Source organism: Mizuhopecten yessoensis, unplaced genomic scaffold, assembly GCF_002113885.1.
Source record: "Mizuhopecten yessoensis strain PY_sf001 unplaced genomic scaffold, ASM211388v2 scaffold4813, whole genome shotgun sequence".
Taxonomy (NCBI): Eukaryota; Metazoa; Mollusca; class Bivalvia; order Pectinida; family Pectinidae; genus Mizuhopecten; species Mizuhopecten yessoensis.
In genome coordinates this window covers 69,837-97,661 of record NW_018405734.1, presented here as the reverse complement: position 1 = coordinate 97,661, position 27,825 = coordinate 69,837, and the positions used below count along the sequence as shown (strand labels likewise).

General features: G+C 37.2%; 1 protein-coding gene across 1 annotated transcript in view; it reads right to left on the bottom strand.

Annotated features, from left to right (window-relative positions):
• Positions 1–8,910: 8,910 nt before the first annotated feature.
• The window catches only part of LOC110449751 (coiled-coil domain-containing protein 186-like), a gene marked incomplete at its 5' end in the record, with an annotated part of 70,896 nt that continues 51,981 nt past the window's right edge, over positions 8,911–27,825 (bottom strand). Inside the window, 2 exons of the mRNA XM_021496808.1 lie at positions 8,911–10,694; positions 14,859–14,965. Coding sequence (XP_021352483.1) covers positions 10,629–10,694; positions 14,859–14,965 — 173 coding nt within the window. The remainder of the gene's footprint in view (positions 10,695–14,858; positions 14,966–27,825) is intronic.

Sequence of the window (27,825 nt, the reverse complement as noted above, 5' to 3'; positions counted from 1 at the left end):
AATTTTGCATTTTTGTGATGTGGTAACCATGGTTTTCACAAGTCTCAAATCTGGGGAATCGCTTTTTGAAAAAAAACACATTTAAAAATAATATATTCAAAATGTAGTTTATAAATATATATATATATGAAGGTGTGTTGTGCAGGATAAAAGGATAAATCCGCTATCCATGTTTATCTGAGACATGCCCTTTATTTTTAGGAGCAAGCCATTTCTACTGTACTCTGCTACCTTAAACACATAGAACATAGAAATTTATTTTTTCTGAAAAAATGCCTTTTTATGCTTGATTCAGCTTCACTTTCATTCATTATTGATTAAAACGACTGAAAAAACGTCTAAAAAAGTTACATAGATAGGTCAAAGTATAGGTCAATAACCTATTACCTGTGGATGTATATAGGGGGGGGGGGGGGGGGGGGGGGGGGGCTGTAACTCGCCCTTTTCACAGGCACTTCACAATGCATCACATATGTGTCAATTGTATATTGGTAAAGTTGATACCAAACAACAAATAATTCACAGGCCATCTCCTGATGCATTCATACCAGATTTCAGTATCTTTCACTCAGTTTAGCACCCGGTATCCATGGTTACTAATACATAAAGTTGTATTTATTGAAAAATGGGTAAAAAAATCTGTTTTCATTCTAATTACACTATTTTAGATGTTTTTCCCACTTGATTCAGCATACAGATTAAATTAGAAAAGTCTACCATGTCAATAAATGTTATTTCCATAATAACAGCTGAAGATTTTTTTTTCTAGCGAAATATGTTAAATGAACAATTTCTGAGGGTCACTGTCAATTCTAGACGAGGAAAGTAAATAACGGTTGCTATGGTGGCACTTATCTGATTTTTCAGAATATTTGACATTCTGGTGCTGTTCATCGGTAACGGGAAGTGTGTCTGTTGCTAGTTTGTTGTTTGGATGGGTTTCCTAGTGTTCATTTTGATATCAGTGAGCCTTGATGATGTCATAGATGCCCATTGATGACGTCATAGTTATGATGGCATCACAGTTACTATGACGTCATCAAACAAGGCAGTAACATCATAGTATCACTGTACTGTTTTGTTTTTTACATGCACATTACCTCAAAGCATCATATTTCACCCAAAAGGAAATTATATTCATGAAAACTACAAATCTATTCAAGTTTTCATTTTTCAGATTACCACCCTTTGTTGGTAGTTTGAGAGCAGAATTAGTAAAAAATCACCTGTCATGTGAATTCATATTACTCGGTCACTATTAAAGTGGGAAAGGAAACGAATACATCGTTTTATTCATTGTGTCATTTTCCAGACATTTCAAAAGTTTTGATTAAGTTTTGGGGAAAAGAAAGTGAGGAATAAGGTAGCAGTGTACAGTAGCGTACGGTGGCCATGGGTGAAATTTTTGCACAATGAATAACCCCTGTATTATTACATGTATCAAAACTTAAAAACAAAATCAGCACTAAAATTGGCATACACATGATGAAGTGGACTATGTAGGCTTTTAACAAAAATAAATAATCGAGTTTGGTTCGAGACTACATTTTTGGCCATTTACAAATCTGTGTCTACACAACAAAAGCTAGCTTTTCATGTAGTCTATTTTTGACTCGGCACATGTGTAAATATTGTGAAAAATCCAGTTGAACGACCTATGCTTAAACTTGAGTATTTCTGTTGACGTGTAGGTGATATTAAATTTCAGAAAAGTTTTAAGAAAAAAATACTACTTGCGTGGGTCAAATTTTGGGTTAAAACTCACTTTTTTTTTCGCATTTTTTGATATGGTAATTATGGTTTTCACAATTCTCAAATCTGGAAAAATCACTTTTTGTGTTGTGCAGGATAAATCCGCTATCCATGTTTATCTGAGACATGCCCTTTATTTTTTAGGATCAAGCCACTTCTACTTTACTCTGCTACCTAACCCTAAGAACTGCATTTTCAGGACTTATAAAAACCGAAATTTCAAAACCTGCATTTTTATTGTTTTACAACCTGAATTGCTTTTTTATGATTATTTTTGCATTTTTGACTAGTTAACTTATAAAATTAATGTTTCAAAACCTACAAATTTGTGATTTTAACCTCAAAAGTGCATTTTTTATGCCAATTTTTGCATTTTTTAGAAGTCATTACACTGACGTTTCAAAACCTGCATTCGTATGGTTTTACTCTCAGAATTTCTTTTTCGGTTATTTTTTTTGCATTTTCTGGTGTGAAGCGCATAAAACTGATGTTTCAAAACCTGCATTTCTATGGTTTTACTTTCAGAATTTCTTTTTCGGTTATTTTTTTTGCATTTTCTGGTGTGTAGCGTATAAAACTGATTTTTCAAAACCTACAATTTAATGGGGTTTTTATCTCTCAGAATACCGTTTTAATGCCTTTTTTGCATTTTTTAGAAGTTAACTGATAATACTGATGTTCCAAAACCTACAAGTTTATGATTTTAAACTCATAAGTGCATGCATGTTATGCTTATTTTTGCATTTGTAAGAAGTTTAAAAACTGATCTCTTTCAAAATCTGCATTTTAATGGTTTTACCGTCAGAAATGTATTTTCAAGCATTTTCCCCCCCATGTTTTGATGTGTAGCGTATTGAACTTATGTTTCAAAACCTGCAAAACCTCAGAATTGTATTTTAATTACTATTTTGCATTTTTTATTGAGTCACCTACAAATCTAATGTTTCAAAACTTAACTTTTTATAATTTTAAACAGATGTTTGAAAACATCGTTTTACAACATGATTTTTTTTTATATGACTATGATTGCATTTTTGAGAAGTTAAAAAACTGATGTTTCAAAAGCTGCATATATATGATTTAACTCTCAGAATTGCATTTTCAGGCCTTATTTGCATTTTCCGAATAGTCGCATATTACACTGATGTTTCAAAACCTACAATTTTATGATTTAACCTCAGATGTGCATTTTTATGCCTATTTATGCATTTTTGAGATGTTAACTTATAAAAGTTTCAAACCCTGCATTTTTATAGTGGTAGATATGAAGATTGGAGTACCTTACTGGAATTGTTCAATGGTACTTCTATATTGTGGATGACATATGGGCAGATTCAGCTAAACTCCATTTGTTCAAAGATGCTTCTGGAGCATTGGGTTTTGGAGTGGTATTTAGAACAAAATGGTTCTATGGCTCTTGGGAGGAGTGTGGTTTGCAGTTGCACCACATTACCCTCAAAGAGCTGTTCCCAATTACAGTTGCAATAGAAATGTGGGGGTGTCTGGAAGCCAACCAATGTATTCTCCTCCATTTTGAAAATAACACTGTTGTGGATAATATCAACAAAATGTCATCTAAACACACATCCATCATGCTTTTGGTACGGAGGTTAGTTATGGCTTGCATGCAACATAATATCATGTTCAAGGCACAGCATATCACAGGAAAGCTTAACGATTTACCAAATTTGCTTTCACGTTTCCAGGTGGATTGGTTCAGAGCGTTCGCTCCGGAAATGGACAAGCATCCAACTAGGGTCCCAAAGCACTTGCTACATCTTTAGCAACCACAGCTAATCATATCTTGGAGGCAGCTGTCTCTAGCAACACACAGGTTGCATATAGGACACTCTCAAAATCATATAAGAAATTTCATGTTCAGGTTTTTGGTAATGAGGTCGTCTTCCCATTACAAGTGGCAAATATTGTACATTACATAGCTTTGCTATATGAGCAAATAGGACGCCGAATACCATTTCCACATACTTAGCAGAGCTTTCATATGAACAGAAGCTGAGGGGCTTGCCTGATGTAATGCAGCGTTTCCTGGTTAAGAAAGTGTTGAAAGGGGTTAACAATATGTCTGGCGGCCCTGATGTACGCCTTCAAATTACCCCATCTATTTTGAAGAGATTAGTTAGAGCTATTCCTCAAATATCACCAAAGAGATTTGATCATAGTTTGCGCAGGTCATTGTTTAATATTATTTTTTTGCCTTCTTGCGGGTAGGTGTATGACTGGTAAATCCCAAACTGGTGACAACAAAAATGTTATACAATTTTCAAGTATAGCCATAGACCTGTCAAATAAAGAACCACACCACTTTGTTTTGACACTCAGGTATTTCAAGCATCATTCATCCAATCAGCCAGTACAACTGCGTATAAATGCTCAGAACTGCACAAGCATTTGCCCAGTACATGCACTACAAAAGTACTTAAATCTCAGAGGAGGGTCCACTGTTTACTTTCGATGGATATACAACAAACTCTTTCGTTCACAGGCTTATCAACAGCTCAGTACAAACTCCAGCTTTCGTATTGGAGCAGCACATTCGCCTTATGGGTCGTTCGGATTCTGACGCAGTAAAGCGTTACTCTTTGATTGGGATGCAAATCACAGTTTAAGCATAGTCCCAATACCCAATACTCAATGGAATTTTTTTACAGACAGCAAGGTCAATCGTATCATTTTGTTATTTATTGATGATGTCAAGATTTTAGTTAACATAAATGGGTTGACACTTTATGAAGCTGTGGCAGCATATTTCTTGGGAAATACTGTTAACCTGTTAGCTAAAAAATGCCTGATTACAGGACATTATTAGTGACTCTTAACTAGCTTCATATTCTTAGCACATTTCGGGTGCTAAAAACGTTTCTTAGGTTGGTGTGTACATATATATGTGTATTATTTCATTGCTATGGTTTTGCAGATATTTACAATTGCTTCAGTACCTCTGACTTGTTATACTGGGCTATCACTGGACTGTCCGAGGCAGCCAGCTGATATGTCAAATGATAAAAACTTCAGTATTTTCCTGATGCTATTGTACTCTGTACTGCACTTGCTTTATTGCTTAACAGCAAGAAAGCTTCCCCTGATATGCTACGCACACAAGATTACTTGGTTGGGGGCACTTGAACATAACTATGTATAGTATATATATATCCTGTGCGTAGTTAGGGTGTCTGCATGCTAAAAACGAGAGTATAATTGTATTTATGTTAAACATAAAGTAATTTATACAATCTGTTTAGTAAATGCCTATTTTTAGGTTAATCAATTAATGTATTTGTTGTATTCAATAATTTAAGTTATATGTAAAACAAGTTCTTTTTATTCCGGAAATGTAGAATGTAGCCAGCCCGGGTCGACCGGAAACGTAGTCAGCCCGGCTACGGGTTTGACGACTAGTTTTGGTGTCGGAATTCACGTGTCACTTCACAGAAAAATTGTAAACACAGGAAGATTTCCATGCTGGTCTAACAAAGAAATGATTTCCCTCCTTCTTCCCTGCATGTCCACCGTATTATGACTGTGATATGTATGGCTGGCGTGGCTTTTTTCTATTGACGATCCCAGATCTTTCGTTGCCTTTATACCATCAATATGTATCTATTGGTCATAATTTCATTACTGGCATTTTAATCAAATAACTGCTCCTTTCGACTAGACATGTATTTGTGTTATTATTGGGCAAGAAACAGAGCAGAGTATATCATGTGTGTAGTTAGGTTGTCTGCATGCTAAACACGAGAGTATAATGGACTTGGTCTAACTATAATGATTGAATTGAGTCAATTGTTGTAGCTGAGGGGAAACGGCTTATGTCACGTACACAAACAAAGTAGAATCCCAAACATGAAAGAAATGTTGTAAATGTTTACCGTTCGGAGTTTGGATCAATCCGGATATAATATAAATGATAACCCAGTGTGATCTAAACATTTTTCCTTTGTATATTATAAATGATAACCCAGTGTGATCTAAACCTTTTTCCTTTGTATATTATAAATGATAACCCAGTGTGATATAAACCTTTTTCCTTTGTATAATGTAAATGCTATTCCAGTGTGATCTAAACCTTTTTCCTTTGTATAATGTAAATGATGACCAAGTTTCATCAGAATCCAGACAAATTTTGATCAAGTTATATTGTGTGAAAGCAGTTGACAAATCAGAGTGCAGCTATGCTTATTTACTATAAATTACTTTTTGCTTAATTTCAAACTAACATACTTTATTAACCATGCTTACCAAACAAAACAAAATCATGTTTAAGAAAGTTGTCTTGTGAAAATTGAAAAGCAGATGGACAGACAAACGCTCCTAATACTATAATATACCCTTTCAATTATTTACACTACCTACAAATGTTTTCTGATAATTTTGCAAAGTCCAATTTCTGTAAACTTTTTCTTTCTTTATAATCTCTGAATAAAAACATGCAGAAAACAATTTCGCCAATGGCAAAAGTGCAAACAAATAATATTGAACTGCATGTGTCAGATTACTGAGTATGTGTATAAAGCCAGTGTATAAAGAAGTCTACTCCAAAAACAAACGTGCTTGTGTTGATTACATTAGTGAGGGCCTGCAGTTACTGTTAGTTAGCATTACAAAAACCCTGTCTTGGAGCTTCACGGCCATATTACATCAAGTCCATTGTCAAGAAGGGAAGGCATCATTGTATATAAGGTCATACAGCACAACCGGCAAAACAATAATTTTATGTTTCACAATTCAATGACTAGTACATAATGTACTCTGTCACCCTCATCAAACACAAATGATGAACACTGGTTGTTGCATAATGAAAGTGACAGAGTGCATTATGTACAAATCATTGAAATGTCACACATAAACACTTCACTGGTTGTGCTATTTAAATCTGTAGACAATGTTTATTTTCCAACCTAAAGAAAATTATTTGAAATATTGTAAACAAAGCTAGAGTCCATTCTCCACAGTTTTGCTGGCACCAACTATTTGATAGGTTAAGACAAAACAAGAGGCCCAATGGGCCTGAATCGCTCACCTGGTATTAATCTCACACATAATCTTTAAAGTGGACTAAAATACAGCTACAGGCAGAATATCAATGTTTGACTCACAGGAACCTATTAAAAGATTTAAACATATGACGCCTGTGACCTTGAATGGCGTACAAGGACATAAGGTTGAACAGAGTTTATAGTCGTCCAACCAAGCATGCTTCTGGCAAAAATATCATTACCCTGGACCTTTTGGTTATACAAAACAAGTCATTTAAAGATTTAAACATATATTGACCACTGTGACCTTGAATATGGGCAAAGGTCATTCATTTGAAAAAACTGGTAGTCCTTAATCCCAGCATGTTAATAGCCAAATATCATCATCCTTAGCCTTTTGCTTATTGAGAAGAGGTCGTTTAAAGGTTTTAAACATATTTGACCCCTGTGACCTTTAATATATGTCGAGGTCATTTGTTTTAACAAACTTGGTAGCGCTTTATCCCAGCATGCTACAGGCCAAATATTATTACCCTCAGGCTCTTGGTTTTTGATAAGTAGTTTTAAAGGTTTAAAACATATTTGACCCCTGTGACCTTGAAAATGGGTGAAGGTCATTTGTTTGAACAAACTTGGTAGCCCTTCATCCCAGCATGCTTAAGGTCAAATATCATCACCCTAGGCCTCTTTGTTATTCAGAAGTTATCAAAGATTTCAGCATATTTGACCCATGTGACCTTGGATATGAGCGAAGTTCATTCATTCGAACATATTTGGTAGCCCTTCATCCCAGCATCTAACTGGCAAAAACATCATAACCCTAGGCCTCTTGGTTGTTCAGAATCAGTTGTTTAAAGGTTTTAAACATATTTGACCCCTGCAACCTTGAAAATGGGCAAAGGTCATTTGTTTGAACAAACTTGGTAGCCCTTCATCCAAGCATGATACTGGCCAAATATCACCCTTAGCCTTTTAGTTACTGAGAAGAAGTTGTTGAAAGGTATTTAACATATTTGACCCCTGTGACCTTGAAATTAGATGAAGGTCATTCATTTGAACAAAACTTGGTAGCCCTTCATCCAAGCATGTTACTGGCCAAATATCATCATCCAAGGCCTTTTGGTTATTGAGAAGAAGTTGTTTAAAAGTTTTTTTTACATGTTTGAACCATGTGACCTGGAAAATAGATGAATGTCATCCGTTAGAACAAACTTGGTAGCCGTTCATCCCAGCGTGTAACTGGCCAAATAACATTATTCTATCCCTCTTGGGTATTCAGAAGAAGTTGTTTAAAGGTTTTAAACATATTTGACCCCTGTGCCATTGAAAATGGGTGAAGGTCATTTGTTTGAAAAACCTCGGTAGCCCTTCATTTCAGCATGTTACTGGCCAAATATTATCACCCTAGGCCTTATGGTTATTCAGAAGAAGTTGTTCAAAGATTTTAACATATTTGACCCATGTGACCTTGACAATGGGTGAACGTCTTTTGTTTTAACAAACTTGGTAGCTCTTCATCCCAGCATGTCACTGGAGTATGCCACTGGCCAAATATCATCACCCTAGGCCTTTTGGTTCTTCAGAAGAAGTCTTTCAAAGATTTTTACATATTCGACCCATGTGACCTTGAAAATGGATGAAGGTCATTCATTTGAACAAACTTGGTAGCCCTTGATTTAAGGATGCTACTGGCCAAATATCATCATCCAAGGCTGTTTGGTTATTGAGAAGAATTTGTTTTAAAGGTTTTTAACATATTTGACCCCTTGTGACCTTTGAAATGGGAGAAGGTCATTTGTTTGAACAAACCTGGTAGCCCTTCATCACAGCATGTTACTGGCCAAATATCATCACCCTAGGCCTCTTGGTTCTTCAAAAGAAGTCATTCAAAGATTTGAACATATTTGACCCCTGTGACCTTGAAAATGGATAAAGGTCATTCATTTGAACAAACTTTGGTAGCCCTTGATCCAGGATGCTACTGGCCAAATATCATCATCCTAGGCCTTTTGGTTACTGAAAAGAAGTTGTTTAAGTAAAAAGTTGACGCCGGACAGACGGACGCCGGACCATGGCATAAGCTCACTTGCCCTTTGGGCAGGTGATTTAAAAACACTGGATTTAACATGGTATCGGCTTCTGATAGATGGCACTGTTCTGTTATTAAAAGTCAGATTCCTCCGTATGTAATCAGTTAGAGTAAGTGACTAACATTTTATTGCCAGAGCATGGATAAACACACTTCTATAATTACACTGCAATATCAAATTTCATTACCAAATTAACAAATCTGTTCACATCTCTTGACCTTGAGAGAAAACCCACAAATCTTAAACGGGTATACATTTATCATTTTGGGTCTTAATATTCACAAATTTTAAGTACATAAATGACAATGTTGATTACATCATACTCATACTACCAGACATGTGACTTTAATTGTTGATGGTCAGGACTCTTCAGTATACATTTGCTCAGGAACAGTGTTTACAATCTGATATAAAAGTTTGTAAACCTCATTGAGAACTAGTGTTTACCTGATCTCACAGTTTGTACATCTCCTTGCTCGAGACCAGTGCTTACCTGATCTCACAGTGTGTACACCTCCTTGAGAACCAGTGTTTACTTGACATCACATTTAGTATAATTCCTTGAGAGCCAGTAGTTACCTGACATCACAGTTTGTATACTTCTTTGAGAATCTGTGTTTACCTGACAGCATAGTTCGTACACCTTCTTGAAAATCAGTGTTTACCTGATCTTACAGTTTGTATACTTCCCTGAGAACCAGTGTTCTCCTGATCTTAGTTTGTACACCTCCTTGGGAACCAGTGTTTACATGATCTCAGTGTGTACACTTCATTGAGAACCAGTGTTTACCTGACATCACAGTTTGAACACCTCCTTGAGAACTAATGTTTACATGATCTCGAAGTGCGCTCATCTCCTTGAGAACCAGTGTTTATATGATCTCACAGTTTGTATACTTCCTTGAGAGCCTGTGTTTACCTGACATCACATGTACAGTTTTCATACTTCCTTGAGAACCAGTGTTTACCTGACATCACAGTTTGTACACTTCCGTGAGAACCAGTGCTAACCTGATCTCACAGCTTGTACACTTAAATGTGAACTAGTTTTTACCTGATCTCACAGTGTGTACATCTCCTTGAGAACCAGTGCTTACCTGACCTCACAGTGTGTACACCTCCTTGAGAACTAGTGTTTACCTGATCTCACAGTGTGAACATCTCCTTGAGAACCAGTGCTTATCTAATCTCAGTGTGTACATCTCCTTGAGAACCAGTGTTTACATGCTCTCACAGTTTGTATACTTCCTTGAGAGCCAGTGTTTACCTGACATCACAGTTTGTATACTTCCTTAAGAACCAGTGTTTACCTGACATCACAGTTTGTATACTTCCTTGAAAACCAGTGTTAACCTGATAAAACAGTTTGTACACCTCCTTGACAGCCAGTGTTTACCTTACATCAGAGTTTGTATATTTCCTTGAGAGCCAGTGTTTACCTGACATCACAGTTTGTGTACTTCCTTGAGAACCAGTGTTTGCCTGATCTTAGCTTGTACACTTAAATGAGAACCAGTGTTCACCTGACATCACAGTTTGTACACCTTCTTGAGAACCAGTGCTTACCTGATCTCATGGTGTGTACAATTCAATGTTAAAATCGTCCTGAATATATACATACAATGTACACTAAAAGTAAAGGCATATGGATTGTGTTATGTATCTGCAATCAAACTGTAGAGAGTACTAAAGCCGCCTGGAGAAAATATGTTCCAATGAATCAGCTTTGTAAGTATATGGATGGCGGGAAGGGCATGTACTTTAAGCTGATCTGATGTTGTTGATTCCTTTAAGTCTTCTGACTGCCTTGTATGTGTTTACAAATTAACGATGACAGTAGCTTATATTTTCCATCCTGAAATGTAAAATAATAAATGTTCTTATAGAATTGTAAACGTTAACCTTATTAATCTTGGAGTAGAATATTTGAATTTAAACATTTGAATTAATATCACAAATTAACTAATTAATATTTAAATTGGATGCGATGAATTTAAATTTCAATTAAATAGAAATAATGTTGACCAAAAGGTTCGTCTCAGATGACACGTTTGGCTCTTGTGACCTTGAATGTAAGGTACCGAGTAAGTGTATTTGTTTAAATATGATATCATTTTAACCAAGCCTGTAACATGCTAATAATCATTAATCAATACTTAATGATTACATCTACATAGTAATGACCACCTTCATCTATTTGAAGATCATAGCATGTGATAGTGGTTGCTAGGCTAAGAGAAGAAAAGATAAAAGATAGTGAAAGGGAATATTTATAAAGTATTGGAGGCAGGTTATTCCAGTCTACTATGGTACGAGGGAAAAAGGATTGTTGTCGTACATGAGAGTGTTTGATATGAGTTCCGGTGTGCGTGTCTTGTGTGGCGGGATGGAGTTATGAGTTGGTCTTTAGTTATGTTGACTTTGTATAGTTTTGTGTAGTGTTGTCAGTTGTATGACTCTCCTTCTGTCTTCAAGTGATTGCCAGTTAAGGTGTTGAAGCATGTCACCAACACTGGAGGTGTTTCTAAATTTGTTGGTGACTAATCTTGCTGCTCTACGCTGCACCATTTCTATTTTGCTTATGTCTGTTTTAGTATAAGGGTCCCAAACTGAGCAGGCATATTCTAGGGTTGGTCTGACAAGCGTTTTATATGCCTGCTCCTTGACAGATGATGTGGAGTTTATCTTTAGATTTCGTCTGAGAAAGCCTAAGGTGGAGTTGGCTTTCCCACAGATGTTGTTTATGTGACATTCCCACTTCAGATTTGACTGTATAGCGACACCTAAATATTTTGCTTTGTCTACATGTTATAATTCCTTTCCGTGCAGCATGTATTTGTGATGTTGTGGTTGTTTGTTGTTGGTGATGGAAAGGACGTTACATTTGTCAGGATGGAAGGACATTTCCCATGCTATCTCCCATAGAGCTAATTTGTCTAAATCTTGTTGCAATAGCTGGGCATCAGATGGTGATTTGATAGTAAGATAGACAATGGTGTCATCTGCAAAAAGACGTACAGTGGAATGGAGGCCAACAGGAATGTCATTTATATAGAATAGAAAGAGGGATGGACCAATAACCGAGCCTTGAGGGCCACCTGACTTGACATCGACAATGCTAGATTTTTCCCCTTCAACGATGACAGCCTGCTTCCTATTATCCAGGAAGTTTTCTATCCAGGTGTTAACCTTCTCATTTACACCATAATGATGAAGCTTATGACAAAGAAGCGAATGACTAACCTTGTCAAAGGCTTTGGAAAAATCCACAATTAAGACGTCAGTTTGTTTTCCCTTGTCAATGTTGGAGCTGACATCATCAACCAATTCAATGAGCTGACTCTCACATAATACTGACCTTCGAAAACCGTGCTGGAGTGGGTAAAGGATGGTATGTTTGTCAGCGTGGTTCATGATGTTACTGACCACTATGTGTTCTAGAAGTTTGCTACAAATACATGTGAGAGAGATTGGCCTGTGATTTTCTGGATTTAATGTAAAGCCCTTTTTATAGACAGGAGAGACATGCGCTAACTTCCAATCAGAGGGAACTGTGCCAGAATGAAGAGATTCGTTAAAGATGATAGAGAGGACAGGGGCAATTTCAGAAGAGAGTTCTTTCAAGATCTTGGGCTTTAACTCGTCAGGTCCAGCTGCTTTACAAGGATTTCTATTTTGCAGTAATTTTTGTACGCCATTTGGAGTGATATCAAATTCTGGCATGACGGGGTACTGGGTGGAAGATGGGATATTACATCTTTTAAAGAATTCATCATAGGATAATTTACCACCTGGGCTAAAAACAGACTGGAATTGAGTGTTAAGGGTCTCAGCCTTACCTACAGGGTCAGTAACAAGTTTACCATGTGATTGTAGAGATGATATACCGTTATAGTCGGTCTTCTTATGCTTTATGCATGACCAGAATCTTTTGGAGGCACTACAATTACTGTCATTTTCTTGTGGGGTAAGAATGCCTTCAAAATATTGCCAGTAGGACCTTCTGAGTTTCTTTTGACTGTCTTGCCTTATAGCCGTGTATTTAGTTCTCATGTTCAGGTCACCAGACTTTTTAACCTTTTTTTAGAGTCGATCTTTTTTTCTGAGAAGCTTTTTAATGACAGGAGTAACCCAAGGTAGACTAGGTTTGGGTTTGATGGTTTTATGAGGTATGTTGTCCTTTATGAGATCACAGAGGGTGGCTTTGAAGAGTTTCCATGTATGATTTACATCCCTATTTGTAGATTCAACAATGCTGGTGTGGAGGGTAGACAGACCATTTCTGATTGTATCCCACTTTGCATGTTTGTAGGAATGTTTCGTGGAATAGTTTTAGCCTTTTGTAGACTTCAATTAAGCTCAACAAAGACACAGTCGTGGTCTAATATACCAGGCATGATCTCAGATCTAATAACCTGGCTTGGTATGTTTGTAATTACCAGGTCGAGGGTGTTATCTTTCCTTGTAGCTTAATTGTTCTACGATCTGTGTAAGACCCATATCGTCCAATAAGTTACCAAAATCAAAGTGTAATTTGGAATGATTTGTTTTGGGTTTTAGGATTTTGTTTTTTCCAGTCCCAGCCTGGATAGTTAAAGTCCCCACCTAGTAAGATTTGGGCATTGTTTATGACCTTCCTGAGTGATGTTTCTAGACCCTTTAGACTATTCTCATCTGATGTTTTGGGATTATAAAAGGAAGCTAGGTATAGTGTTTTCATTCCAAAAATTTGTACTTTAGCCCATACTAATTCAGTTGTGTCCTCTTTACTGGTGACTTCATCGCTGACAAAGTCAGATGTTATTGCGACGAGTACCCCACCCCCTTTCTTATCCACATTTGACATTCGATCTTTCCGAAACACTTTAAAGTTATCTGGTATAAAATCTGAGTCGTTTATTGATGGATCAAGCCATGTTTCTGTTTCGAATATTACATCAGGCTTGGTACTTTCGAGTAGGTTTAGGAAGAGATGCTGCTTATTTTTCACTGACTGGAACTTTACATTTAGTATTCGCAGGGGCTTTAGATTTTTTGGTTTGGTCATGTTGTTTCACCGTCGTACCGGAGTCGAGGCCTGGAGGGGTCTATTTGGCATAGCATTATGTTGGGGAAAAGTTGATTACAAGTTAACAATAGACATATCACCTGTACCATGGCATAAATTCATGTAATCAAACAATGAAAGAGATCATGTTGCCTTTTTTGCCATGACAAACGAAAAATTCTTAAGTGATATACTCTCACAAACATCTGTTTAGTGATCTACAGTGACAGACATCTGTTTAGTAATCTACTATGACAGACATCTGTTTGGTAATCTACTATGACAGACATCTGTTTGGTAATCTACTATGACAGACATCTGTTTGGTAATCTACTATGACAGACATCTGTTTAGTGATCTACAGTGACAAACATCTGTTTAGTAATCTACTGTGAACGACAATTGTTTAGTGATCTACTGTGGCAGACACTTGTTTAGTGATATAAGGTGACAAACATTTGTTTAGTATTCTACTTTGACAGACATCTGTTTAAGAATCTTCTGTTACAAACATGTGTTTAGTGACATAAGGTGACAAACATTTGTTTAGTATTCTACTGCGACAGACATCTGTTTAAGAATCTTCTGTTACAAACATGTGTTTAGTGATATACGGTGACAAACATTTGTTTAGTATTCTACTGTGACAGACATCTGTTTAAGAATCTACTGTTACAAACATGTGTTTAGTGATATAAGGTGACATCCATCTGTTCTGTTATCTATTGTGACATACCCTTTAGTGATCTACTGTAACAGACATCTGTTTAGTGATCTACTGTGACAGACATCTGTTTAGTGATTTAAGGTGACAAACATCTATTTAGTGATCTACTGTGACAGACATCATTTTAGTGATCTAATGTGTTAAACAACTGTTTAGTGATCTACTTTAACCAACATCTGTTTAGTGATCTGTTTTATACAAAAATCGCATACTTATCAATATCAGCATTCAGGGATTTGCCTTACCTCAATATTCAGTACAGAGGTGGCATCCAGCAGTTTGAAGAATTTTCCCTGGTCAAATGGTGTATACATGTATCGCATTCCCTTGTACATTCCATCTGTCTCACCCACTAAAACACAGAAATCACACAAACAACTATGTAAAAATGTAAAAATATTCATTTCAAAACTAGAAAACGTCTGTATTAAAGACATGAATGCCCTCTTGGTGCTGATCTTTAAATAGCAGCAGTGACCTTGGTATTCACCATGGAACCCTGAAATACAAACCTATCTGAGGTTTTCTCATAGCTTAACTTTGTATATTTGATAAAATTCTGTTAAGAAAGTAGAATACAGTGACAGGCCAACAAGGGCATCACCATAAACCAGACAATAACACCATAGTATATTAACAACCCTCTTTCACATATTCATACACAGTGTATTACCTGATGTCAAATTTGGAAAAAAAAATACTCCTTTGTGTTTGGAGATAAACTCCAGAAACGAAACAGTGAACAGTCACCAGTTACAATGACATCATGATTCTGACTTCTTTGATGCAGGTCCTAATGAAGTGCGAGCATAGTCAGGACAATAGGAACAAGATGGGACAGACCTGGCTAATACTGTATACTGCCCCTCTCAAAAATCAGTAATGATTTCTTCATTTACCGAGTTGTACACCTCTTCTGGATATAGTTCACAGAGTCATGCTTCTTAATGTACCGCACACTCTGCCAGCAAAGACATTCTTCCATACCAAATCTGGTTACTTCAAGTGATTAACATTGTAATACAGAAGAAACATGCATGCCCAAAAGTTAAAAACATTTTTTTAAAGGTTGAGGTCAAAGGTCAAACAATAGGTCATTGTGGCCTGTACTTGAATACTTGAATACAGAACCTTGATACTCCAAGTGAAAAAGAAAACTTTTGAATGGACAAACTGTAAACCTATCACCCCCACCCCCTCCAGGGATGGAGGACTAAATCCTATCTATTGATGTTACAATAGTGTTGTCACTTTATTTGGGTAATTCAGTGCCACAAAATTTTAAACTGATTATTTATTTGATCATCAATTGGTTTACTAATTCTGATTACAGCAGAGCATCATTGATTAGGATTTTAAACCAATTTCCCATCAACATTAAAATGATGGTAAAGTGTCATATTGAAGGTCAATCTTCAGATTGTTCTTTCTGTACCAAACTGTTTGATTAATTTTTAGTCATGTCCACTGTTTTTAAATATGTTTAAATGTGATTTAAATGTTTTTTGGTTTAAATTAGTATATGTTCTGGTATTATCAGCTTTATGTTTGTACAGTTGATCTTAATTTTGCTCTTTATCAGAGGACTTGGTAAGTAGGGGTTACCCAATCACCTGTCCTCTGAGTATATGTGCTAGGTGTATAGGTAGTGGCTACCCAATCACCTGTCCTTTGAGTATATGTGCTAGGTGTATAGGTAGGGGTTACCCAATCACCAGTCCTCTGAGTATATGTGCTAGATGTATAGGTAGGGGCTACCCAATCACCTGTCCTCTGAGTATATGTGCTAGATGTGTTGGTAGGGGTTACCTAATCACCCGTCTTCTGAGTATATGTGCTAGATGTATAGGTAGGGGCTACCCAATCACCTGTCCTCTGAGTATATGTCCTAGATGTATAGGTAGGGGTTACCCAATCACCTGTCCTCTGAGTATATGCGCTAGATGTGTTGGTAGGGGTTACCTAATCACCCGTCTTCTGAGTATATGTGCTAGGTGTACAGGTAGAGGCTACTCAATCACCCGTCTTCTGAGGATATGTGCTAGGTGTATAGGTAGGGGTTACCCAATCACCAGTCCTCTGAGTATGTGTGCTAGATGTATAGGTAGGGGCTACCTAATCACCTGTCCTCTGAGTATATGTGCTAGCTGTATAGGTAGGGGTTACCCAATCACCTGTCCTCTGAGTATATGCGCTAGATGTGTTGGTAGGGGTTACCTAATCACCCGTCTTCTGAGTATATGTGCTAGGTGTATGGGTAGGGGTTACCCAATCACCCGTCTTCTGGGTATATGTGCTAGGTGTATAGGTAGGGGTTACCAAATCACCCGTCTTCTGGGTATATGTGCTAGGTGTATAGGTAGGGGTTACCCAATCACCTGTCCTCTGAGTATATGCGCTAGATGTGTTGGTAGGGGTTACCTAATCACCCGTCTTCTGAGTATATGTGCTAGGTGTATGGGTAGGGGTTACCTAAGCACCTGTCCTCTGAGTATATGTGCTAGGTGTACAGGTAGAGGCTACTCAATTACCCGTCTTCTGAGTATATGTGCTAGGGGTATAGGTAGGGGTTACCCAATCACCCGTCTTCTGGGTATATGTGCTAGGTGTATAGGTAGGGGTTACCCAATCACCGGTCCTCTGAGTATATGTGCTAGATGTATAGGTAGGGGCTACCTAATCACCTGTCCTCTGAGTATATGTGCTAGGTGTATAGGTAGTGGCTACCCAATCCCCTGTCCTTTGAGTATATGTGCTAGGTGTATAGGTAGGGGTTACCCAATCACCCGTCTTCTGGGTATATGTGCTAGGTGTATAGGTAGGGGTTACCTTATCACCCGTTCTCTGAGTATATTTGCTGGAAATGCACTGTCCATTTTGTTTTATACTACATGCTTTGCTTTAATTTTTTCTATTTTGTAAAAAGTTTTGTAATTTCTGTGGCCAAGAGGACCTAGTAGGTAGGGGATCCCCCATCACCTGTCTCCTTTCTGAGCTTTTAATTTTTACTTTATTTACATAAGAGAACCATGACTTTTAGTTAAATGTATTTTATATGTTTTTGAGTTAGATTAGTATTTATATCAATGTAACTTAACATAATTGCCACTTAATCACATTCCATCATCTGAATCTAATATAACCTCATAGTGTAGATGACTTTTAATGGATATCTGATTATAGTGAAGTGTCAGGTTTTATATCATGGAGTTTTATACTTTAACTCTTATAATCATGTTTCACGTTACCCGATATTTATATTCGACAAAATGGGTTCTGTACCAATATCCCCATAATTTATACTAAATGAAGTCATGCGACTTATTTCTAAAAAATAATTGAGTTCAAAAGTTAACACAGTATGGGTGTCTTATTACCTAATTAGGTCACTATGACCTTCTTTTGGAAATTTGACCTACATTATTAATAAAGTTTAGAAATAAACATTTAACTGTTGTTTTAGCAGATTTGACCTATATTAACAAGACACCCAGAGGGCCTGTATCGCTCAACTGTTTCTTTTGATACATGGAACTGACATAATTTGGTAACTAGAACACAAGACATTCTAACATCTCTTAAACGATTCTTAAGATATTGTTGTTTGAAATTTGAAATTTTAATTTTAAAGCTTTTAACCCACGTTGACCTTTGACTCTGGCTAGCTCTTAAAGTTGACCTTTGACCTCATAACTGTAATAAAGAAAAATATTTGCACTGCTGGTCACATAACATACTCAAGTATCATGACTCTAGTCCAAATGGTTCTTAGGATATTGTTGTTTGAAGTTTTTAACATATTTGACCCATGTGACCTTAACAGTAGGTCAAGGTTGAGGAGACGTTATAGCACTCCATCCTAGGTACCTACTAGTCAAATACCATGACCCTGAGCCTTATGGAACTGGAGAAGAAGATTGTTTAAGCTTTTAACCCATGTTGACCTTTGATCATCGACTAGCACTTAAAGTTTACTTTGACCTCATTACGGTAATTAAGAAAAAGATTCACACATCTGGTCTACACAACATATAGTATTATGACTCTAGTCCAAATGGTTCTTAGAATGTTGTTGTTTGAAGTGTTTAACATATTTGACCCCTTTGACCTTAAAACTAGGTTTAGGCCGTTTGAATTAGGAAACTGTATAGCACTCTATTCTAGGTACCTACATGCCAAATAACATGATCCTGAGCCTCATGGAACTGGAGAAGAAGATTGTTAAAGCTTTTAACCCATGTTGACCTTTGACCATCGACTAGCACTTAAAGTTTACATTGACCTCATTACTGTAATTAAGAAAAAGATTCACACATCTGGTCTACACAACATATAGTATTATGACTCTAGTCCAAATGGTTCTTAGAATGTTGTTGTTTGAAGTGTTTAACATATTTGACCCCTTTGACCCTAAAACTAGGTTTAGGCCGTTTGAATTAGGAAACTGTATAGCACTCTATTCTAGGTACCTACATGCCAAATAACATGATCCTGAGCCTCATGGAACTTGAGAAGAAGATTGTTAAAGCTATAAACCCATGTTGACCTTAGACATCCGATAAGCATTCAAAGTTGACTTTTGACCTCATTACTGTAATAAAGAAAACGATTCACACATCTAGTCTCCATACCATACCCAAGTATCATGAATCTAGTCCAAATGGTTCTCAGGATATTGTTGTTTGTTTGAAATTTTAATTTTAAAGCTTTTAACCCACGTTGACCTTGACTCTGGATAGCACTTGAAGTTGCCAATTGACCTCATTATTGTAACAAAAAAAAAGATTCACACAGCTGGTCTACATAATATACCCGAGTATCATGACTCTAGTCTAAATTGTTCTTAAGATATTGTTATTTGAAGTTTTTACCATATTTAGCCCTTGGACCTTAAAAGTTGGTTAAGGTGATTTTAATGAAGAAATGTTATAGCTTTCCATTTAAAGGTGATAAAAACCCAATTTCATTTTCACATATTTTTCATTTTTTGGGGGCATTATTCATTAAATATCCCTTCCGTAAAATGAAAAATATTTTGAAAACACAAAAGTTGCGAAAATCAGCAAATTTTGTAACCGTTATTGAAAATCTCAAATACAAGTTAGCATTAGTTATCGTTCGTTAAACCGGAAGAGCTGTGACGTCATTTGCGACGACCGTCTGTCACAACAACTACTGAACTAGTTGGTACCAGGACTATGGATTCCGTGGATTTTAGTGACAACGAGGATATTCCAGAAGTTTCCTTAACACTGGACATTCAGCCATACCTGTATGAGCCAGACTGCACCGATTTAGAGGTTATAAGTGAATCTGAATCGTCTGAGTTGGATGTTAGTGACGACGAACAGGGTCAGGAAACCGGCAGCATGACTTGCGTCAATGCAGATCTTACACCAGAATAGTTCGTTTAAGCTCGATTTTTCAATCCTTGGTACAAAATGCATTTAGATATGTAAAGTATTTGACGCATGCCTACCTCAAGTATCCGCCTTTTCCGCACGACATTGCTCCTTACTCTTTTCCTGTTCGGTGTTTCGTAGAGTGCGTCCGTGTATATTCGTACACCTTTGGACAAGATCGCTAATCACATCGCTTCTATGCACCTTTCCGTGAGAACCAAAGGACTCCTAAAAGCCCTAATGTTCGGGTTAATTTTTACTCTCTGGCTTCATTCATCAGTTTATACTATATGTATGTTGAATAAAAGTTGGAGGCGGGTAAATTCGTACAGAACCGTGTAAGTTCGTACACGTTTTCCGGAAGGTTCGTACACCACATTAAAGCATCGTTATTTATGTTACATCAGACGATATAAACTCGTTATATTGACGTTATAAATGTATATTTTGAGAGTTAACGATAATTGATAAAATCAGAGTGATCTTGACTCGTAACTAACAATAAAAAGGTAAACTATCGATCGCTGAGTAGGCCTGATCGTTGATTTTTTTTTCAGGATACTCGATACACGTTTGGTATCTGGCTCATTTGTTATGCCCTGATAGAAGCCACGGGGCAACGACAGGAGACGTATACAATGAAAGTAAGCCAGGAAAATTGTTGTTGTTAATTTCTCGAATAAGTGTAAGAAAGGATATAGACTAGTCTCCTAGTATATTTCTTATCCGAGGCTGTGCCCATTAGTCGAAATGTGTTGACCCTGTTACATATAGTGTACACTTTTTTTTACGTGTAGTTGTCCGACTAAACAAAATTGAAATGTTTATTAAGTTCCACTTCCGAATTTGTGCACACACTTTCGAGAACCGATGTAATGCTATAGCTTGATTTGAAGACTGGTTCTTCTCCTTCAGTTTAAGACCATGCATGCTCAAATCCACCAAATACCACCGATGTTACAGCAGTTAGAAACTAAAAAATATATGTATTTTCGCCATGGACGAGTTCATTACAGTTCAATTTTAAGTGTATTAGTATTTTTTCTCAGTCACGACAGGTGTCTATATAGCTAGCTGTGACAAATTTAAAGACACTTATTATAGGTTGCGCGTCACTTTAGGGAGTTGGAGCAGATTAAAAGTACATGTATGTATAACCAGTAATGTTTCAGAAAGTGTTAAAACTACAAACGTATCTTGACTGCATAGCATAGTAGACAAGCTTCCAGTTTTACAACCGAGAGGTCGCCATATTCTAGAAACCAAAAATATATTAAACCTCTGTTATTTAATTTTAGTATTTGATAGATTAATATAAATATACTATATAATAATAATACATGTTCTATTGTTAGAGAAAGTAAAAGTTGAAATACTAAAATAGCAAAGTTCTAAAATGGGAATTGTTGTGGAACGCCTACGAGTTGGGATTAATAAAATCTTTCATCCCCTTGGGGGTGAGATAGGGGGATCTCAACCTGAGGGGGGAAGATTCTTAATTTGCCAAACATCAGGCTTTTCCGAGTGTTTGGTAACTTAAAAATATTCCCCCCGAGGGTTGAGATCCCCCTATCTCATCCCCAAGGGGGTGAATGATTATTTTTCTCTTACCCTGTTGTTCCTGTCCAAGTGTAAGACGAAGCATATTGTTTGTAAACAGGAACACGTGGATAGCGTATTAATATTATATGTATGCGTCAGACGGTTCACGCATCATATTTTAAACATTTTAAAATCAATCCCATCAATGTCAAATGTAAACACGACAAGATTAGCAGACGAACTTGTGTATGTGTGTGACCTCATAAAAGTGGTTCTTCCTCTGGGTCACATCAGTGACGTCAGGTTTATTGTGGAGAACATGCAAAGAGCACGTGTAGCTTGTCTCAACCCTAGGGTGAGACAAGGAAATCTCACACCGGTAAAAGTAAGGATAAATCTGTCCAGGGTAAGAGAATGCGACTGGTCCCCCCCCCTCCTCTCAAATCTTCCAAATTTAATAAGTTTTAGGTAACATTAAGAACTTAAAAGAAGTCATTATATTATGATTAAATTATAATATCATACAGACATTCTGTAAGAGCCAGCTTTTCACTCAGTAACTGTCTAAAGTTATCAAAATTAGGCGTTTAGACATTGTGTACAATTTGTAGTATAGATCTGCATTGCCTGTACGAACTTACCGGTACTGTGTCATACATATATAAGTGTAGTATGGTAAATTTGTACGCTTAAAAACTGTGAATTTTATTAAATATTAAAATGTGGGCATTTGGAAATATATGGTTAGAAAGCAAGATCAAACAAATAGTTATCCCAACACTCGGCTCTACTTGTTCAGTTGTTCCATGTATTTTCATAATAGCAATGTACTTACGACGTGTGTCAGATTTTCGGACTGCTGAAAACCTCTCCTGAACATGCAAGTTTGTTTTTCCAACACCAACTTCTTCCATCCAATCAAATTATAGGATGTATCCATATCAACAAGGTGTCTAAATATAGTACACAGAGTAGCTCGATAACTCACTGTACATGTACGTCGCATCTTTAACACAGAAAACAACAACAGCATATTTATATAAGCCTTTAATTCAACATGTACGAACTTAGATGCCTGTACGAACATACACGGACGCACTCTACAGGTCCTCATACTTGGAGGTTAAAGGGGTTGACATGTGAACCAAACTACTTGAAAACTTTGGTGAATAATCAAAAAGTGTTGGTATCGCTCCCGGATTTAATCTCAGACTTCTAGGTTCAAAGCCTATCGACGACATCAATCGTGGATCTCTCACGAAGCTGCCTGGTTCAAAATGGTTATGACAGAGTCTCGTGTGTAAGGTTGGAGAAAATCCCTTTCTCTTTACCCTAATTGTCCATGTTTTCCGCAGCTTTTTGTCCTTTGGGAACAGGAACATACTGATTTTCTCTCCATTATTGGAATTACTGTTACAGTTCAGCCAGGGACAGTACGTCCCTGGTTCAGCGCAGCACACTGTACCATGTTTGTTTACGTTTTCCGGACGACTGCCTCCGAACTGACAGCTGGCGCGCTTTCCGGTCGTCACAAATGACGTCACAGCCAAAGGGAAGTAACTGCGTACATACTCTGTGCTTCCCAAGGTGTACGATTAAACGGGCCATTTTCAAATAATAAATTATGCACAAATACGGATTTTTTTTTGAAAAAATAGAATGACAACTAATTATAATATGTTTTATTAATATGTTGACACTAAATTTGACGTGTTTTAGCATTTGGTGGTTGTTCACCTTTAAGGTACCTACTGGCCAAATATCATGACCCTGGGCTTTATGGAACTTGAGAACAAGATTGCTAAAGCTTTTAACCCATGTTGACCTTTAACCCCTGACTAGCACTTAAAGTTGACCTTTGGCCTAATTACTGTAATAAAGAAAAAAGATTTGCACTGCTGGTCACATACCATACCCAAGTATCATGACTCTAGTCTAAATGGTTCTTAGGATATTGTTGTTTGAAGTTTTTAACATATTTGACCCCTGTGACCTTGAAAGTAGGTTAAGATCATGTTAATTAGGAGACTTTATAACACTACATCTTAGGTACCTACTAGCCAAATATCATGACCCTAAGCTTTATGGAACTGGAGAAGAAGATTGTTAAAGTTTTTAACCCATGTTGACCTTTGAACCACCGACTAGCACTTAAAGTTTACTTTGACCTCATTACTGTAATAAAGAAAACGAATCACAAAGCTAGTCTACATACCATACCCAAGTATTATGCATCTAGTACAAATGGTTCTCAGGATATTGTTGTTTGAAATTTTAACATATTTGACCCCTTTGACCTTGAAAGTAGGTGAAGGTCCTTTTAATGAGAAAACTTTATAGCACTCCATCCCAGGTACTTACTTGCCGAATATCATGACCCTAGGTCCTCAAGTTTTTAGAAGAAGTGGTCAAAAGAAAAAGTTGACAGACGGATGGAGAGAAGGACGACAGACGACAGACGCCACAGTACGGCATAAGCTCACATGGCCCTTCGGGCCAGGTCAGCTAAAAATGGTCATAAGAGGTCAACAATTAATATTACACAGATTTTAGACAAAATCATAATTACCAAAGTTGGTCAACATTAACAAAAGTAGTCTTAATGGTCGTCAACATAGAGATCGAGCGCTATCCAGTATGGCCGGGGCCAAATGACTGAAAGCTTCTTTCTGATTGGTCAGTCCGATGCAGAATGACACGTCACCAGCACAGGTCACATAGAACTTTACTACACACTTGTAGTAAGGTAATACAATATTTAAACATATCAGCGTAGTATATTTGTTAAGGTGTGTTAGAATGGGGACAGTACATTGTTTTTCATGTCTATACTGGCGATTAGAATCGCCAGTATAGTCACTCGAAAAAAACTATTATCCCCTATATGAATGATGTTCTATTTCAGTTGTATAGTAAAGGTTTGATCGAGACACATGATAGTTATTCTGTTAAGTATATGACATTGGGCATCATAGACAGTTTATTGATAAAGTAATATCAATCTGGCATATTTTACTTTAGACAACAATGAAGGTATCCGTCAAACTGCTTTAAAAATATTTGACATTCATGACTTTAGTATGACTTTGTGATAAAAATACTACAATTAAGTCTGTGACCTAATAAGGTAAAACAACAGTATTACATGTTTAAAGTCCATTTCTTAAACCGATGAAAGTTTTACTTAAGTAGGTCAATTTTTTCAAATGAGGTCTAAGTGATATGATAAGGTGAAACAACAGTTCTCAAGCTTATTTCTGAACCCAATGAAAATATTTTAATAATGTAGGTTACTTTTGCGAAAGCAAGTCACAGTGACCTTTATTAGGTGAAACCCCCAGATTTAAGCTTATTTCTGAACCCAATGACAATTTTTAACAAGAAGACGCTGATACATCTTTGACTTTTCCACTGCGAGCGGGGCGAGGCGTAAAAAAGGGTCAAAATCAGCGTCTGCATTATGTATTCAGTAGAGAAACTCTATATACACAATTGAGGCAAGTACAATCAACGTTGCACTTGTAGTAGGCAAGATATAGATGAGATCAATTCTTCTTAACCAGGTGTCCAGACGAACGCATGGACGGAATTACCGACAGACGGACCCCATTTATATTTTCCCCTGCCAATTCGTTGACTGGGGGATAATTGTATTGGTCAATTTTACAAAAGTAGGTCACAGTGACCTAAGTTTGATAAAACAGAATTATGTGCATATTTCTGAACCCCATGATTATCTCTATTAGTATATGTCAAACATTGAAAGTTAGGTCACAGTGACCTATTTTGGTCAGACGATGTATGCAAAAGCAGACATGAGAACATTTTGGTACTGTAAACGTGGAATATTACGCGCTGGGGTATTTTACGCTTATTACGTGGAGTTTGATCGTCCGCATAAATTTCCCCCATGTGTATGGTTTCGACGATAGTGTAAGGAACGATAACTTTGGTAGATATTGGTACATGTGCGTGTGTGTGATGGCCTCATGTAATATTGTTTTGTCAACATATTACTAATTAACATACATTGTCCAGTAATGTTATAAAATCAAAAAAAAAAACAGGCCCAATGTGCCTGCATCGCTCACCTGTTATTAATCTAACACTTGTAATCTAAAGATTTCATAAGAACCTATTAAAAGATTTAAACATATGACACCTTTGACCTTGATTGTCGAACAAGGACATTAGGTTGAAAGTAGATCAAGGTCATTCATTTGAACTAACATGGTAGTCCTTCATCCCAGCATGCTACAGCCCCAATTTCAGTACCCTGGCCCTTTTGCTTATTGAGAAGAAGTCGTTTGAAGTTTTACGACATTTGACCCCTGTGACCTTGAAAGTTGCTCAAAGTCATTCATTTGAACAAACTTGATAGTCCTTCATCCCAGCATGCTACAGGCCCAATACCAGTACCCTGGGCCTTTTGGTTATTGAAAAGAAGTCGTTTGGAGATTTTAAGACATTTGCCCCCTTTGACCTTGAAAGTTGATCATGGTCATTCATTTGAATAAACTTAATAGTCCTTCATCCCAGCATGCTACAGGCCTTATTTCAGTACCCTGGCTCTTTTGCTTATTGAGAAGAAGTCGCTTGAAGATTTTACGACATTTGCCCCCTTTGACCTTGAAAGTTGGTCAAGGTCATTCATTTGAATAAACTTGATAGTCCTTCATCCCAGCATGCTACAGGCCCAATATCAGTACCCTGGGCCTTTTGGTTATTGAGGAGAAGTTGTTTGAAGATTTTAAGACAGCTGACCCCAGTGACCTTGAAAAATGGTGAAGGTCATTCATTTGAACAAACTTGTTAGCCCTTCATCCCAGCATGCTACAGGCCCAATACCAGTACCCTGGGCCTTTTGGTTATTGAGAAGAAGTTTCGTTTGAAGTGTCTGACACATTTGACTCCTGTGATCTGTAAAGAAGGTCATTTTCATTCTCAAACTTTGTTGGGCTCCATCCAAGGAAGCCATCAGCCAAATATGAAGATTCTATACGTTTCAGTTCTTCAGAAGAAGTCGTTTGAAGTGTTTGACACATTTGACCCCTGTGACCTTTAAAGTGGGTCAAGGTCATTTATTTGAATTAACTTAATAGTCCTTCATCCCAGCATGCAACAGGCCGAACTTCAGTACCCTGGCCCTTTTGCTTATTGAGATGAAGTCGCTTGAAGTTTTTACGACATTTGACCCCTGTGACCTTGAAAATTGGTCAAGGTCATTCATTTGAAACAAGAGGCCCAAGAGGNGGAAGTTTTTGACATATTTAACCCTGGGACCTTGAAAGTAGGTCAAACTAATTTTCATTCTCAAACTTTGTTGGGCTCTATCCCAGGAAGCCACCAGCCAAATATACAGATTCTATACCTTTCAGGACTTCAGAAGAAGACGTTTGAAGTGTTTGACACATTTGACCCCTGTGACCTTGAAAGAAGGTCAAGGTCATTTTCATTATCAAACTTTGTTGAGCTCTATCCCAGGAAGCCATCAGCCAAATATGAAGATTCTTTACCTTTCAGTTCTTCAGAAGAAGTTGTTGGAAGTTTTTGACATATTTGACCCCTGTGACCTTGAAAACAGGTCAAGGTCATTTTCATTCTCAAACTTTGTAGGGCTCCTACCAACGAAGCTGTCAGCCGAATATCATGACTCTTGGCCTGTCCGTTCTCCAGAAGAAGTTGTTTAAAGGAAAAGTTGACGGACGAGGACGGACGGACGGACGACGGACGCCGCCCCATGACATAAGCTCCCCTGCCCTAAGACATCTGACCCCAGTGACCTTGAAAGTTTGTCAAGGTCATTCATTTGAACAAACTTGATAGTCCTTCATCCGAGCATGCTACAGGCCCAATACCAGTACCCTGGGCCTTTTGGTTATTGAGAAGAAGTCGTTTGGAGATTTTAAGACATTTGACCCCTTTGACCTTGAAAGAGGGTCAATGTCATTCATTTGAACAAACTTGGTAGCCCTTCATCCCAGCATGTTACAGGCCAAATATCAGTACCCTGGCCCTTTTGGTTATTGAAAACAATTTGTTTGAAGATTTTAAGACATCTGACCCCAGTGACCATGAAAGAGGGTCAATGTCATTCATTTAAACAAACTTTGTAGTCCTTCATTCCAGCATGCTACCGGCCCAATATCAGTACCCTGGGCCTTTTGGTTATTGAGAAGAAGTCGTTTGGAGATTTTAAGACATTTGACCCCTTTGACCTTGAAAATTGATCAAGGTCATTCATTTGAATAAACTTAATAGTCCTTCA